This window comes from Aythya ferina (genome assembly GCF_964211825.1).
Source record: "Aythya ferina genome assembly, chromosome: 10".
Taxonomy (NCBI): Eukaryota; Metazoa; Chordata; class Aves; order Anseriformes; family Anatidae; genus Aythya; species Aythya ferina.
Window position 1 is genome coordinate 18,499,828 of NC_140306.1, and position 17,592 is coordinate 18,517,419.

General features: G+C 43.4%; 1 protein-coding gene and 1 long non-coding RNA gene across 2 annotated transcripts in view; both read right to left on the reverse strand.

The window, feature by feature from the left end:
• The window catches only part of NUP210 (nucleoporin 210), a 65,287-nt gene extending 57,517 nt beyond the window's left edge, over nt 1-7,770 (reverse strand). The window contains exon 1 of the mRNA XM_084530450.1: nt 7,572-7,770. Within this exon, the coding sequence (XP_084386576.1) occupies nt 7,572-7,741 (170 nt within the window). The 5' untranslated portion in view covers nt 7,742-7,770. The remainder of the gene's footprint in view (nt 1-7,571) is intronic.
• A 3,034-nt stretch (nt 7,771-10,804) lies between these two features.
• LOC311441896 lies at nt 10,805-17,039 on the reverse strand. Its single transcript, XR_014696323.1, has 3 exons — nt 16,844-17,039; nt 15,443-15,516; nt 10,805-10,959 (listed from the first exon to the last, which is right to left on the reverse strand). It is a non-coding gene; the product is annotated as an uncharacterized lncRNA (long non-coding RNA).
• Between the last annotated feature and the right edge of the window lie 553 nt (nt 17,040-17,592).

Here is a 17,592-nt window from a genome sequence, read left to right on the forward strand (position 1 = left end):
AGCACAAACCAGAGGTCCACCAGAGCCCAGACAGACAGAAGCACATTTCCCTCTACTGTGGCAACTTCACCACTAAATGCAATTCAGCCTAAGAGCCATCTGCAGCTATTTCCAGAGTTACGAAACCTCTGGCCTGGCTATTTATTAGCTTAGTAGGTGTGGAACAACGAGCAAACCCACACGCACACAGGACTGAAGCAGAAGGTAAAACAGTTGTAGCTAACAGCCCTAAGAAAAGTTCCATTCACTACTTGTCACTGGCGTCCAGGTGTTTGAGATGGCCTTCTGGAAAAAAGGGGGGCGGGGGGCTCCTGATGGCAGAACATCACAATTGCACACGCTTGCTGTGCCTGAACAAGTGAGAAAACTATTTTAATTAAGAAATTAAAAAGTATTGATTTACTCTGTTTAGTTAAAATATGTGATGCTGTAAAACATCCAAAGTCGTATCTTTGGTGAAATTTAAGCACATACGGAAGGAATTTTGACCTAAAATTGATGCATCTATTGCTTAATGCTCTGACTTGTATGGCTTTTCTGAAGATAACTGCTCCAGAAATTAACTCAAGGAAAGCTCACACGAAGCCCAGCTCTTACTTCGGGGTGAGGGGAGGAATTAAAGTAAATAATAGAAAACTAAGCTTCTTGAAATTAAATTTGAGTGTACCAATGTACAGCTGAGGCCAGTGTTCAAAGCAGCCGTGACCACAGCTGTCACCAGGAGGCCACCCCATGCCCCAGGAGCAGGGCAGATCCCATCTGTTGGTGCCGCCCCTGCAGGAGCTGCCACAGGGACACAGGTCACAGAAATGCCACCCATCAGGAGCATTGTGGTGCCTGGCAGCCATCACTGCTGCTCCTTTGAAGGGCTACAACAGTGGAAGCACGCCCCGAGGACAAAGCCAGCCAGGAGCTGTTCTCCCAGCTGACTGCAGCAGCTCTGATGAAGCCATCCAGTTATCTGACAGATGCAATCTAAACCATTTACCAGGATCCCACCCAGTAAAGGTGGTAGAGCTGCTTTGATTCAGGCTTTTCTTTGGAGGAGGTTCCAAACCACCTACCTGGGAGCTACAGGAAACAGCCTTTAAGTTGGCAGGGGGCTGGCGGGGGGTGTCGAGCCAGCAGCAGCAGCAGCGTGCAGGCCCTTCTCAGCAGGCACCAGCTGTAGCCACTGCTGTTACTGGCAGAGCCAGCCAGAACAACCCAGGGAAGACAAGTTTCTTGTTGACTGAAAATGTTCCCATTTCAAAAAAAAATAAGGTATCACAACACGCTCAGTTTTCTTGGAGTTAACAATTGCAGTCTAGGAACTTGGCTTGCAATCCCTGCAGTAAGGTAAAACCAGGGTCTGCAGGTCTAAGTAACAAAAAGCACGACTTGGTCCTCGAGCCCAGTCAAGCCAAACACTACCACCCCATTTTGTTCCAGGCAGTCACTAAGACAGGAAGAGAGCATTTCTTACAGCCCAAGCAAATCAGCTGGGGCCACCTCTCTGCCTCCCTGCGTGTGGGGCTGGATCGTATCGCACCGCACCCGTCCGTACAGCAAGGCCCCAGGCAGGTGATCCAAGGGCACAGCGTAGTCAGAGCATTTTTAATTGTGCACGCTAATGGAGCCGCACAGGTTCATTAGGCACTGCGGAGCATTATCATATTTTCATCTTGGGCAAGATCCATTACTCCAATGAATTATTAATTCATCCCATTGGTGTGCTTCCAACGTTTTGCTCACAGAAAGACAAGTTTTAAAGGGTTTTGTAACAACAGCAGCAATTGCTCACCTAGAAATTTCAAAATATTTCATCTGATCAAGGGAATGACAACCCGCAGCAGGAAGCAATGGACAATTTAAACCCCAATCAAAAGCTTAAACCTTAAAATTGTTTGTTCTATTCTAGTTACTTAAAAGCAACGCACACAAACATGAGCATTTTTATACCGGTTACGTTGTTCCTAAAATAATGACTTTCTGTATTATTAGTACATTTGAATTTCCTACACAGTGATTAATTAAAGAATGACCAATTAGTTATTTTCCTGTTATTCTGTGGCTACCTAGGCAAGCATGAAGCAGCTTCCCAACATTTAGCAAGTTTCTTTAAACAACATGGGTATTCACAAGCATGCCAGTTTTTGTTTTGTACTTGGTTTGTAGGCTTTTTAAGCTGAGGGTGCAGATCTCCCTTCACAAGCAGGCAGGCTTTTTTTTTTAAACAAGCATATATGTATGGAATTGGCTTTTATTATTATTTAGTTCTTCATGTTGTTGAATAATCTCTGCTACGAGATTTATTAACTAACTTGATATTTTGCTTTTCTGTACTCTGAAATTGTGTTTAGTACGCAACAGGGGTTTCACTGTGTTTTGTGGTTGTTCTTTTAATACATCATCATGTAACGCAGCACACAGCCACTACAGTAAGCACCAACAGCACTGTTGTGAAACTAAACCTAATTACAGGATATTTTTCAGATTAGAAAAAGGCAGGAACAAAGAAAAACTAGAAGTTTGTACGAAATTTTAGCTGTAAACTTACACATGCTCCAATTATAAAGCCAATTCTAAGCTTTTACAGCCGGCTATGGGTTAACTCTCAGTTGACACTGGAGTGATTAGATACTATTTGGGCTACATGGTAGCGGTAGAATATCAGCTGATTTTATAACTCTTTTTTCCCTAATACAAATACATTTTTAATTTTATTACCAATAGGATGTCTGTTTATCTTAGGCAACTGCCTGAACTTGTTACATGAAGCGGGGCCTGTTGTGATTTATTTCATGAAATGGTCTGTGCAATGGTCTTTCTGTCTTTCTTTCTTTCTTTAAACACTGTAACCTATTTGATGACCCCTCGATACCACTCAGCAACATTAAAAAAACACACATTCTGTTTTCAAACAACGTCTAATTCAGGGCCAAATACGCAAAGGGTGCGGCATAAATCAAAAAGGCTGCGTATTGCAGCGGCATTACTCTGCTGTCATACACGAAGGGATCACTACCGTGCTCTAGATGGACAAGAAACTTCTGCTTTAAAATGACAGCAAAGACAGCAGTTTGCATCATCTCCCACTTACAGCAGGTCTTCAGCAACACGTCAGTGTGTGATAGTGTGTGATAGTGTGATAGCTAAGCTTGTCAGAGGTCAAAATTAGATCCTGAGAAGCAAGCAACGGGAAGCATTTCTGGCACTAGCTCTCAATCCCATACCAGCGTCTAGAAGAAAGAGCAGGGCAGGGGAAGAGGAGCTAGAAAGAAGAGCGAGGTGGTGGAGAGGGGGGGCTAAGAGAAGCCCCAGTATTTATTTCCTTCTGGATAAAATCCTACTTGCAGAGGAATTGACGAAACTTGCAATAAAGACAGCCAGCCCTCTTGCTGATTTCAGTTTCATTCATGAGTTTTCCTCCCTTGGACACAGAACTGCATGCCAAGGTTATAATTTACAGACATACCCGGCCCTATTCCTGTACTTTTCATGGACTGTTCTGCAATATCACCTTGAAGAAATACTTCAAGGAGTATATTTAATTTGTTTATCATCTGGTTAAAAATTCGGCAAATATTTTTCCTTAGATGTAGCAATACTCTGCTAATTTTTATTTCTTCATCACATAGCATTGCTTCTTCAGATCTTCAGACTAAAAGCAACTGTCTATATGAGCAAAAATCCACCTCTGCAGAGAGAGATGCACCACAACTGTCAGTTGATCGAGTATTTTAGGATTACATAGGCAGATGTGTCACCAGAGAGAAAGTGGATAGTAAAGGTTTTCAGGAGTTTGGTAAGACTGGGTTGGGGAATACAGCTCGTGCCTTACTGCTAGTCGCTCCCAGGGCTACCGCTGTTGGCATACAGAAATGAACACACAAGAGGCAGAGCAGCACACAGGCAACTGTAGTCGTATGATAAAAAGTAGATTCCCAGAGAAGCAAGGATGGGAACTGAATCCATTCCAAAAGCAGCACAGAGGGAGCCTGGCAGAGTTCCCTCAAATCTTAAGGATTTTCAACTACCCAGCGGGAGATTATCTCTGTTGTTCACTCAGTCCTCTCCCAGGATGTCTCACGTTGTAATAGGAAAATAAAAAGCGGAAAAAAAAAAAAATCCTCAATCTGGTTCTTCTTTAAAGGCACATGGAAACATCACACACCACAAAACGAACCAAGGATGAAGCACTTGTGAGATTTTGTAATGGTGATCAACTGACATGCCTGCTAGCTTCAGGGGAAGCAGATTAAGCCAGCAGTGGTAGTTTTTGCAGTCCAGCCCAGCTGCAACTTGCATGCTTTGTCAAGCCAACAGGTGGCCGAAGGCGTTTCGCTGTAAGTGCTTCTCTCTGTCCCTTGCCTAGCTGCCTGAAGGAAAGCAGCAGGCTGTGCTGCCCCGCTGCTACTCAGCGTCGTGTTTTAAAAACACACAAACGCAACTAAAAGAACACAATAAACAAAGGTCGGTCTGCACAAGTTGTCCTGACATTAGCTTAGCCTGATTTTAAATTAGAAAATAAACTGGAAAATGGCAGTTTAATGCCAAAATACAGATGTCACGTTTTTGCATTATTTCAAATAATCCCGTCTGTTTAAACCTCAGTGTATGTATTCACCCTTAATGCTTAGGCCACTGAGATGAGACCCACGACTGAAGAGAGCAAAAGTCTAAAGAGCATTTCATAGGTGTTCAGCAGCAAAAGCTGCCAAACTAAGAAACAAGAGTCCCTGCTGTGCCCGTCCTCCTTACCAGGCAGGATATGCTCAGATTCAGAAGTTGTTTCCCCAGCAGTAAACCTACGCTGTAGGGTGACACATTTGTTAAGAGAAAAACCACAACTATTTCTTGTGCCTCTTCAGCTCTGGCAGAAGATCTATGCCAGGCACTCACGCCACCCATTCCAGTTTCAAGCCAACATCCTCAGGAGCCAGCTGCAGGTGATGTGGACAGCAGCAGGACCTGTGTCACTTAGCCAACACAGGTACCTCAGCCTGAGTCTGAGCTCCTGCTGCTGTCTGCAGGAGCTTCAAAACGCATCGGGAAATCAGGCACCTCCTCGAGACAAGGGAGCGTTTTGCTACCTGCTGCCACGGCCCTGAAAGGAGGAAATGCAGCACAGCTGAGAACCAAAGAACGGAGCAAGGCTAGCAGGAGCTAACAATCACAGGAAAACAAGTCACCTCGTAACATGGTAAATGACAGCCAGTACCTCACACTAGGCATTCTTCAGTCAGAATCAGAGAACATGTATTTTTAGGCCTCTGGTAAAACAGGCACCCAGAGAAAAACAACAAAAAAAACAGAGTATTAGAGATTAGATTGCCAGCCTCAAAGCCAAGTTACAGACCTTGGTCAGCAACTGTAACATATTTTTTTGGAGTACTGTAAGCCATCATGTATATCCCATGGACTGATAAGACCTATCTACAAACCAGTATCAGAAACACAAGATAAGGAGCTAGGAAATGCCCTTTGCCAGCCAAGTACTGCAACATCAGCACTGCATGTAGGTTTTGGTTTCTCTTGAAGTACCAGAGCAACGAGAAAACTGGAAAGCAACTAAGTCACAACATGTTATAGGCTGATTTTTCAAGAAATTAGGTATGAATTCGGAATGCTTGGGATGACTGATGCAGTTCTTCACAAACTCAAGGGACACCATTTGCAGATAGGTTGTGTGACGTGGGTGGTTGGGGGGTAGGAGGCAGCATATAAAGCTGTTACACTACAGCAGCACCTCAGTCCCTTCCTCAGACACAGCCCCAGTCTGATCATTTCCGCTCTGAATTCCTGATTTCAAGTATGCGAGCCCACCCCCCATCTTACAGACACAGCCACTACTTCTGAAGTCATTACGCTTGCTACTTCTGGACTTGCTCAGTTCAACGGCCTTCTTCCAGTAATAGCTACCACCAACGACTTTTTCAGGGAGGTACAGGAAACTTGTCAGCCAGTCAATACAGAGCAGCCTGCCCCTCCAAAGTATGGTTCTTCTCAATACCCCACAGTTCAAGGCCTTCAAGGGCATGGATATAGAGGGAACGAGCCACAGATGCAGCCTAACAAAGGTGCTCAGAGCCTGCAGTATTTCTGCTTCTGCTCAACCCTCCCCAGCTACTGCTTCCTCTGCTCATTCTGTAAGCACATGTTGAGTTCTACCACCCACATCCTGCCAGCCCCTGCAAAGCAGAAGTGAAGAAATACACATTTACAACCCCAGTAGAGAAAACAATGGCACACTGTATGAAGTCAGTGTAGTTTCCTTAATTCTCAACTAAAATCAATCTCTGAAGGCATACAGAAGAGAGGATAGAAAAGCGGACTGGAGAGCATCTGCACAAGGGCTGTGACCTGTAGCTGGTACACAGCACCAGTGTGCCATGCTCTGAAGTGCCTACAAACACCCTCAGCGGAGATGTGTGCGGACCAAATCTGGCATTTCCCTGGAGCACATTCCTACCTCTTTTCATCTGTAGGTCCCGGAGATTTACAAACACCTGCAGACTTCTGACAGACAGCATCTGGCACATGCATGAGTGGCTGCAGCCATCCCCCAGCAGGGCACTGGCATAACGGGGACGACGATCTACACCTTGCAGATTTTACTAGCATTTTGACCAGTTTCCTACCCTTCTAGAATGTACCTTACTACACACGGGAAAGTCTTTAAGGACTCCGTTTTTACAGATTACAGTAAGAAAAGCCTTGTACTTGTGAGTTTGTTGCTAAAACAGTCCATAAAATTAAACTACATGACAACATGCAGCTCTATTGAGTAACTTGCTCCCAGTCAACTTTGGCACAGCTCTTCTTACCGCTCTCGTACATGGGAACATCCTCACATGCATAAGTTGCACAGATCAAAGGCCTGTAACTAGCTCAGGGACGAGAAGCATAGGCCCGCCAAAAAAACTCACACAAACAAATAGCCCTAGAAAACCTATTTTAGTAACTGACAGCCACAAAATAACAACTAAAAAGCGTTACCAGCATGTGGCACGTACAGAAGCATCATCCCAAACATCTCCTGACTGCTAGAGCTTTTTCAGGCGGGGACCTGCTGCCTATTACTGATCCAAATTACAATCCTGGCGCATTAAAGGAAGGGTACGGAGCAGGTAACGTGCACTTAACGTGCAGGCCGTGACACGGTTTCTACACCTGTGCACACAGAGGCGTTTGCCGCCAACCCCGGGTGCGTGACCCAACCCAGGTTCGGCTCCCACGTGGGCCTCCCCGCCGGGGCGCTGGGTGCTGTGCTGGAGGCCCCCAGGAGCCAGGGGCACCCAACCTCGCTCTGCCCAGCTGACACAGGGCCTCAGCAGCGGGCTCTCCGCCCCACCTCAGCCTTTCGCTGCAGCCGGGCACCTGCTGCCCCTCAGCCCGGACCCCAGCAGGGTGCTACAGCACTGAGGGCTGCAGGACCGCCGGGGGGGCACGTACGGGGCTAGCGGGTGTTGAGGGTCCCCTTCGGCCCCATCCTTCACTCGCAGCCCCCCTGCAGCGGGCGCGCCGAAAGGGGCCGCCCCCGCCCGGCCGCCCCCCGGGGGGCTCCCTGCCCGCCGCCCCGCACTCACCAGCGGTAGCAGCCCTCGCTGGCCTCCAGCGTGAAGTTGACGTGAGTGCCGCGCGTGAAGGGCAGCAGCACCTTGGGGATGTTGAGCCTGGGGGAGGCGGCGAGGCGCTGGAGGACGAGCAGCAGCAGCAGCATTGGGAGCGGCAGCGCCCGGGGCGCGGGGGGGGCCATGCTCCGCCGCGGGGAGCCGCCGCCGCCGGCGGGGAGCGGGAAAGGGCGGCCGGGAGCCGCGGGCGGAGGGACGTCAGCGCCGGGGCAGGGCCGGGGGCGGAGGGGCCGGGCCGGGCCCCGCGGGGTCGGGTCGGGCCCCTGGGGAAGGGCCGGGCCTGCCCCGGCCGCAGGGAGCCGCGAGGTGAGGGCGCCCCGCACGCGGCTGTGCCGAAGTTTGGGCACGCAGCGAGCCCGGGCTGCCACGGCGCCCTCGGAAAGCGAAAGTGGCCGCCGAGCACCTGGCTGGATTTTTGGGCTCTCGCTGTTAAACGCCCCGATAACGTGAAGTCTTCAGAAATGAAGTCTTTTGCCCTCAGCAAAACAAGCGAACAAAACCAACGCCAAAAGAGTGCACATCGAGAGGAAAAACGCCAGCAAAATGACAGGGCAATGGGAAGGTTATTCTGAAGCGCACCACACACAGATGCCCTATAACTGCTGCATATCGTAGTTACACACAATATAAGCTGCATATCGTAAGTTACGATACTGCATATCATAAGTTACACACAATATAAGCTACACTTTCTATAGCTACTCGACCCGTGCCCCCTGTGCACAGGTGAACACGCCACACGCCATCAAACCGTGCAGGCATTCCGGTTACACGTGGGGAGTCGGGGCTCACGCAGTGCAGCAATCAAAATGTTCTGTGCTGCTGCCCTCATGGACCTTCCAAATCAATTACCGCGATTTAGAGTCTAAAGAGAGAGGTAATAGTAGCACACCTAACAAAAGGACCGTTCGGTTAAGGATGAAGCTCTGGCTGGGAATCCTAGAAGCTTACAGCAAACTGAGTAGGAAACGAAAAGGGCAGCTAACAGGCTTGGGGAAAGACAACTAATAGTAAATTCAGGCAAGAATAATGGAGATGGGACTTTTTTCCTGGTGCTCTCACTGTTTAAGTTGAAGTGTAAGACTCTGTCCTGTGAAGTAGCTGGGAACAATGGTCAGTTTCTTTCCTCCTTATCAGGCCTCATATGATGATACTTGAGCTGCCCCCACTGTGTCTGTTTACTCATCTGTGTTCTCAAAGTATTTCCGTGTATTTCCTGGCCATGGAGCTCCTTCCCAAGCTCCATGGCTTTCATTGCTGTGCTTAGTTTGCTGTCAGCTTCCCTCCGCACAGCTGCAGCACCCTGGAAACTATCTCCATCAGAAAACATCAGTCGAAGAAGTATGGAAAGTAGTCCTACATGCAAGAATGTACTTAAACAGTCAACAGAGGAATAAGATACTACAACTGGGATCCCTCATTAATATGGAAAGGGTGGTGGGAATTAGCTGTTCCTTGTATTTGAGCGTTTGGTTATAACCAGCCATTACTTAAAAATTATATGGATTATCTTACCTATGGACAAATGCACACAGCAAAGCTTGACTGGCAAAAATTGCATTGACTTGGCATCGGTCCTGCTGACAGGAGGTAGCTGCCTCTGCATTATGTCTGTGTTCAGCTGCTCCTGTCTGCCTGCAGAGACTGAATTGCAAGAGCGGGCATTACATTTCATTACTTCAGAATAGGTATCATAGACACAGTATATAAAACAACATTCGTTTTTCAATTATTTCTTTATCACTTTCTTTGCTAGTAGTTATCATGTTCAATTTACTGTATTAGACTTTCTGTGTCTTCATACGCCTATTGAAGATTTTATGAGAACATCCCCTCAGCCTTACAACTATTCTCTACAGAGTCAATGATAGATTTATAACAACTATAAAACCGAACACTTTGGTTATGCTTGCCAGTATTTTCCTTCCAAGATGCATCACAAGAAGATGTTTGGCCGAACGAAGGCATAAATTCAGTAAATTTCTATAATTAAGGCAGCCAGATAACGGTAGTAAGGAAAGCAAATTTTAAGTTCCAGTAAAGTTGATTTATTTCAAGTTATTCAGAAAGAACCACTTGTGTTTAGAAAAAGAACAAGGACAAAAACGTAAACTAAGAGCCAAACCTGCCATTCTTTGCATTCTCTAATCTGCCATGGATGTCACTGGTAGTTTTTCTATGTGTACCAGGTAAGCATGATCAAGTCCCAAAAGAAAAATGTAGTTCTTTCAAAACCTCTTTTCCTGTTGTACAAACCCATTTGATATGCAAGACTTTCCCAGATGGTATAAAACCCCAAGACCTTACTAAATTATTCAGGATGTGTCTGATAACACTGAGATTATGAAACAGTAACATCAGATAAAAATAAATGTTTTTCACTTCAGAGTTTCTCTACCTTTCTAATGTAAATTCATGGTTATTAAAGTAGGCTATTTATAGCTCTTTTCAAAGTGTTACATAATAGTGTTTTTGCCGTGTGCCTTTATACAGAGATAGAAATCATATTAATGAGGTATTCACTGAACAACTGAATGAATGCGTGAGTGATGAGAATTCACAAGAAAGAGACGAGACAAACAAACAAAAATGCCAACCTTTGTTTCCCCTTAAATACATCAGGGAAATTTAGGAAAGCACAGAGGTCTTAAATCTTGAAAATAATTAATATAATGTATAAATAGGCAAGTGAATATGTTTAATGACTTAGGTAATAGTACTAAGGAGAATGAAATATGAACTTTTCAAGGTTACTTGCTTTCAAATCCGGTATGTACACCTCAGAAATTTTAAATAGGCATTCAGGTACAGTAATTCTGAGTCTTTTTAAATGTTAACACTGCTCTGAATTGGTTTGCTATTTTCTGTGCTTTAAACATCAGCATGAGACTGGTTGCTGTACCGCAGAATCTTTCCAATTTCCCCGTTCTCCTCCTGCAAAACAGTTTTGCCTTTCCTCTGTGCTGGAAATGAGGGCACTGTCCTGTGCCCCTTGGGCACCTGCACCCTCCCAGAGGCCTGTCCCAGTGCTTGCCCACCCTGGGGGTGAAGAAACATTTCTCCATGACAGGCTTGAGCCCCCCTGGCACCTCCCGCTCCCTTCCCCTCCTCAGGGAGCTGCAAGGCACAGCCCAGCCGCCTCTCGGCCTGTTCTGCCCCAGCCTTCCCTTGCAGTACACACCTCAGCCCTCCTTTCCTCCAGCTCTTGCTCCAGTCGCTTTCAGGTTCCTTCACAGCCTTTCCATGTGGTAGAGCCCACAGTTGCACATGGGTTTGGGGTGAGGCCAGACCACAGCAGGTCCCCTTTACCCATGCAGCAACATACTTCTGTATTTCCCCATACCTACAAGCAGTACATAAAATACATTTCAAGTTTTTACAAATTACAATTTGTAACGCAATTACAAATTTTATTTTCCATTCTAATATCATGTAAGTACAAAAAATAAGGACATCTTGCTGACCTTGAAGAAACCTAAAAATTTCTGTTATTGGATGGCGAGTCCTTCCAAAGGAGATTTAAGTTATTGCCGTGGAATGATAAAAAAAAAAGCATGAGCTGTTGGAATATACAACAGAATATAATACATCATGTACACATTAAAATCTGCTATGCAGATCCGATTTCAAAGTCTGACTGCACCATCTGGTTCAAACTACTCTAAATTCTATAGGTCGTCGTCTCCGGAACTATGATTGCATCATTCCGTGAAATACCCAAGCAAGCTTTGGAGTTGCAAGGATAGTCATGCCAATGCTCTTTTAACTATTTTACAGGTGACAAAAGCTTAAGGTACTGTTTGATAGCTTCATGATTCTTCAAACAACCATGTGAAGCTGGTATACAGAGATCAGACATTTATTTTTTTTTAATATAAGTTTTTGGTCTTTACTTAAGATATTTTCAGCTTCTTTAAGCCTAGGCAATAGCAGTTAGATTGAATTCCCTAAAACTCTGTGTGCTCAGTAGCCTGTTTTTTTCAGAAGTCCCATAAAAGGCTGTAGAAATTGCAGGTGCTTGTACTTGCAGAAGTTAGTTTCTTTTTTATGATTTTTTTTCCAGATTAGGAATGAAGCACAAGTCATCCTGATTTCTACTGTCAACACTGCTCTTATGTGGAGAATTTAATTCATTAGGCTGTCAGTTTTCAATTCAGCAGGAGGTTAATATTAGTATGTCCCAAGGATCTGTGCTGTAGTTAGTACTTAATATATTCATTAATTATCTGGAAAGGCAGAAATGAGGGGTAGTACAAAAAAATGAGGTCAGCAGGATTTGCAGATGACAAAATTATTTAGCATAAGTCTTTGTAAGAGGAAGCTGTGATGAGCTTCATGGAAACAGAACTAGACAAATTGGTGGCATAATGGTTGATGACAATCAGACATTGACAAATGTATGCTAGTCCACATTAGAATGAAAAATCTGAACTGCTTGTGTGCATGGCCCTCTTCTAACTTATCACTAACTCCAAAGGGAAAAAGAGAAGCCAGCACAATTCAAAAATTCTTCTCAATGCTCAGCAGCAGTCAAAATCTAAATAAGTTGTTTTAATACAAAATAAAATAAAATAATAATAAAAAAGCATAAAACCCCACAACACAGTAGAAAAGTATCAGTTCCAGTTTTACTTTAAATTTCACAATAAGGCAGGGTCATTCTATCTCACCTGAGACTAGGTAAAATAGGGCCACATCTCAATAATCCCTGAATCCATCTTCAAGTCTCTTGTTTCTGATGCAAGAATCTAGAAGCCCACTGTTACAACAAGCTGGGTAACGCTGGCAGAAAGTTTGCCTTCCTTTGCTTTGGATTATCAAGCTCAGTGCCATTTGGTGATACTCTCTTGAACAGACTTCTGTTGCCTTTTCAAGAAGTGATCTGCTTTTTACCAAATATCGCCAGTCAGCTTTTATTCCTTTATGAACACCCTGAGCACATCAGCACTCTTCCATTTTATTTCTCCTAAATAGCTGGCACCTTGGTGACACCGTTTATGTTCTTTATAAACGTTTCCTCTCAGGGTTCCAGTGACACATTTGTATTCTCCTTTTTCCCCCATTTCCTTTTCTTATTGGTTTTGGTTCCTTTTGAACAAGTTCTCGCTGCCTCAGATCAGCTGTCTGCATAACAAGCATACTAATCAGGTGATAATGAGACAGGAAGATTAACTTATTTATTAGCATTACACATTCTAAGGTTAGTGCCAAGGTTAGCTACAGTATAAGCAACAGTAATCCTACAAGACAAGGTGTTTTTATAAGATGAAATCTGCTCCAGGTTGATGCTGCAGTTTTTAAATTTTTCTGCAGTGGAAATGCCAGACAGTCGTTTGCAGCAGTGATTACAGCCCAGACCCCAGAGAAGTGTTTAGCATCAGGTTTCCACGCAATTTTTAAATTGTGGCTCATTTTAGTAACTGTGGAACAATGTTGTTCTTATTCCTAATGTAAAAGGCATGGAACACCTTGAGTGAAACATATGAATATTAACTTCTTTTACTATTGTGGTATTCTACCTCAAATTTGTAAAATCCTTTGAGTGTCTCAGATAAGAGCCCCAGAAGTGCCATGCTGTCTTATAAAACTAGGTATCTGGCATAATTCATAGAGGAAAAAAGTTTAAAAGCAACTCTGCAGCTTGCAGTTTCTCTTTGTGAAATTTTCTCTCCATATTTTTATGCAATAGCATTGTAAATTAGTTACAGGGATGCCAATTTTAGCTCCATGTTTGTCAAATGAAATCACATATGGATTCCCAGCAGTATGTTACAGGAAGCCCTAGGTTTTTAGAGATGCATAAGTAGAAGAAAAAAATATTTTTCCTTTATTAGTTTTCATTTCACAAAGAGAACCTTCTTTGTTCAAAACTGACTGTTGTAACGGCTTTGAGTCTCTGATTATTGCCAATTATTTGAATAAAGATTTGTTATTATTTGAAAGTATGAACTTTTGGGCTCTGACTAATTAGTAGGACAGGAGGGCAGAGAAAAGTAGTAAATTATTCACTCACATTTCACTAAATTACAATGAAATGATCCTTTCAAATTGAAAAGCACTTGATGAAAAGCAGAAGACAAATGAGATTTTTCTGTATAAATAATGAACAGCTCTCATTTTTTTAAATTTAAAAATCAAATAAAAAAAAAACACATTTACGTAGCTTTGTAAAATGCTGGACTTAGTTTTACTGAGTTCAGAACACATCTTGTTTGACCTTCATGGAGTTTTCTTTCATATGTGATTCCGCATCTGCTTAGCTTTAATGACTGTAATGCTAATCTACTGAAAAAAATTACACTGAAGGCTCCATAACCATTTTTTTCCTACCAATTTATGCCTGAGTTTTGTCTCATGGTGAACTAAATAGATTGGTTATATTGCGGGACTATGTGCATGTGCAAGTACTATATTTGCAAAAAATAACAACATTTGCTTCATAATTCAAATATTAAGCAATATCTCAGTCTCTTAACAGTGCCCTTTCCTTAATCCTAGATCTTCTTGTAAATGACATAATTTAATTAAAAGCAATTCAACAGAGCTCAAGATATTCCTTCCGTGCAATAACCATCTGTAAAGGAACTATTTTATCGACTTCCCAAATTCTTCAAGAAATTGCATCATTATAACTACAGGCGCTCTGCCCCCCAGCAGATTTATGCATGTACTTATCTTTGTACACTGCAAGTCCAGTGAATTGTTATATTTAAATTGCATCTGTTGGTATAAATTGATCCAGATCTGTGAAATAAGCATATCTGAGAAGTAGATATATGACCTGGAATTCACTGGAATTCACATTTGATTGCATTTGCAGTAGTTTTTGCTACTTTGGCATTTTGCAACACTGTCCTGAGTCCTGCTGCCGACTGCAGTCTATTCCGCTGCTACTGGGTTGGTACAGTTCAGACTAAGGTTTGAAAAAAAATTGTTTAGCTTTCTAAGGGGCAAAGGTTATCTTTTCAACCAGATAAATCTACTTTTCTTTCAGAAGGGACTGTAATGAATTGACAAGCAATATGTTTTTAACTTTTTCCATATCTGAATGAAAAAATAAAATAAGTAAGTATCCAAGGGCAGGCTTGGGCCTTGCTTAGCTTTGTACATGTGGGGCATGAGCAGGTAAGGATCAGGCAAGCCTTCTAGTTCAGGCTGGTGACCCAAATATATACTTGGCTATTGATTAAAGCTGATTATGTGTTCATATACATTATGTGGTTGTATTTTGTTACTATTTGTCATTTACTCTTCATCTCTTAGTGTTACCCTTTTTCCTAATAACAGAGCAAATCTCCAGTGTGCTAGCTTACATCAATAATAAATTACGTTAATTGCATTTTAGTTACACCATTATAAATGGATATTAGATACTGAGTTTAATAATGCAGTCAAATGGACAGATTTACTTGGCAAACTGCTGAAACTAACCTTCTTGTAATGCATGAGTATTTGGTTTTTGATTAATGAACCAACAGCTCGTATATCTGATATTGAAAAGCAGGTGTCCAAAGCTCTGTCTCCACATTGAACTGATCTTCACCTCCTTTCCCTCCTCCCAGCTATCCTTTCTGTCTTTGTGAATACAAACTGCAGGCAAAATGATTGTCTAAGAACATAGGTAAACTGTTCAGTCTTCAGAGATTAAACAGGGACAACCCAAAGCACATTGCACTACCAGGAGAGGGCACCAGTCTGAGAAAATATTGTGTGTGGCTTATTTCTCACCCAGCTAGAATAACTCACAGTCCTCTCCTTCTGAACTTCACTATTCACTAGGGAGGCTGCTTCTAATTAGCTGTAGCTTGAAACATCTGCCAGCTCACCTCATGCCCAAAACGTGCCACGAGGCTCTGTGGTCCTTGCGGGACACGGGCATTGCGCCACGCGACTGGAGCACCTACAGTAGAATAAAAGTCATCAGGGACGACCGATGCTGTGCCTTTGGCCATCAGGTTACACACAGTTGGATGTACAAAGAAGGGGCCTCTGCAAAGGCTTAGCTGTCTTGACAGTTTGAAGGAATCAGATACACTGCAGCAATTCGGCTGGGCTTACGTGGAGGATGGCTTCCAGTCTGGATGATCCCTGCACTGGAGAGGGAAATACTGTTTTGTGAGGAGGTTAATTGGTTTGGGGAGGAAACACAGAACTTAGTTCTTCCCCCACCCTCCCAAACCCCCCTGTTTAGTCATGCAAACATCGAAATAAACCAGTAACAGCTTGCCCGAGGACAGGCTGTTATAAAACGTACAGACAAGTTCAAATACAAATATGCTTAAAACTTAGGAATAAAAAAATATAGAAAAAGTACAAATTACCCAAATCAGGCTATTTGGGCAGAATTAACGTGCTTTTTTTTTTTTCTTTTTTTTTTTTTCCCCCATGTATGACTTTATTTAGCTTTTACTTACCTGTTCAGGTGGTGCTGGTATACGGACATAGGCCTGTCCAAAGAACCCCTGCCCTACTCAGGAGCACAGAAGAGCTGATACTTTGATATTTTGTTTTCTCTTCATTATTGAAGTACATGCCCTGGAGCCTTATCTACTGCCCATGATTCAAAATGTGGTCTGGAGAAAGATAATTAATTTCCTTTTCCGTCACATCCAACCACCCAAGAATCACCACCAGTGAACTGATCTCCCCAACGTTCCTGCAAGCCAGAAAACTTGCAGTAGGCATAATTACAGGAGTAGCAGCGTTAATAAGGCGTGTACACTGATGGACAATGGAGGCACTGATGCAAAATCCACAAGTCTCAGTCATTTGAAATGCTTGTTATAGGGGCTTGTTCAGGGATTTCTGACATTAACATGTTTAGATTTTTATCTCATTAATTGAATGCATAACCAATCCTGTAACCGAATGCCAACCTCAGGCACCCCCAAACAGCATGTTAATACTGAGCATCTGTGAAAGGCTTTGGTTCGACTTCTGAAGGACTCAGTTTCGGAGGCAAGACTGATTCTATTCTCACATGGGGACAGCCAGGAAGACAGCAAACTTGTCTGCATGTCTTGGTTCACCGTGCTTGGCTGTAACGGCTTTTTTACATAGATGTGAAACTACAAATCCCTGAGGGCTCCACCACGTTCAGACAGGGGATTTCACAGAATCACAGAATTTCTCTACCTCTTGGTAGCCTAAGGACACACGGATTTCACAAAGATCAAGATCTTCTGTTGAGGCACTAGAAGAGATGCAGATGACCATACAGAACTCACCTTGTGATTAATTCCTTATTGTGTAAGAACAAATTAATGGTTAAGCTTGAGATAGAGCATCAAATATTCTCAAGAGTTTCACTGATGCGAGAGAAGAGCTGTGGGGAAGCAGAATGGGAGGCCTACAGCACAGGGCAAGCCAGTAGCCAGGGAGCTGAATCAGCCCCTGCTTTGCTCTGGTTTTCCCCAGCTTTTCTGGTGTCAAGGGAGTCAGAGAAGTCCTTACCCCCTGCTGCTACATTTAATCACCACACACCACAAATCAAGATGGTATAAACCACAATTAATGCAGTGCTAATACAAGGATGGGTGTAATCACAGTAGCTAAATGAGAAGGGTGCTAATTGTTGGTCATTGACATACTTCAACTGATGAGCAGCCTATTAGTGTTAGAAACGAGCCAGGTTTATTGCTATCAGGTTGTGTGATCAGCATGTCTTTGTCAAAGTAACTTCCTGCGGAATTAAAGTCAGAAATGAATTCCTCCTTAAACACTAAGGGAGGGTTTAGTTGTTGCTATTGTAGGTTTGTTTGTTGTTTCCTAAGGCAGCTAGAAAACGTGGTTTGGGTTTGTTTTAATTCTGACCATCAGCGAGATAGGAGGTGGTGAGGAAAACAGAAAAGGCCTATCTTTTTCTGATTTTCTCTTCCTCTGTGTAGATATTATCAAAGATCCCTGACCTAGATACTTTTCAACAAGCGTTTCTTACACTGGCACTGTAGCAGGGTGTATTTAGTCTATCTTTGTT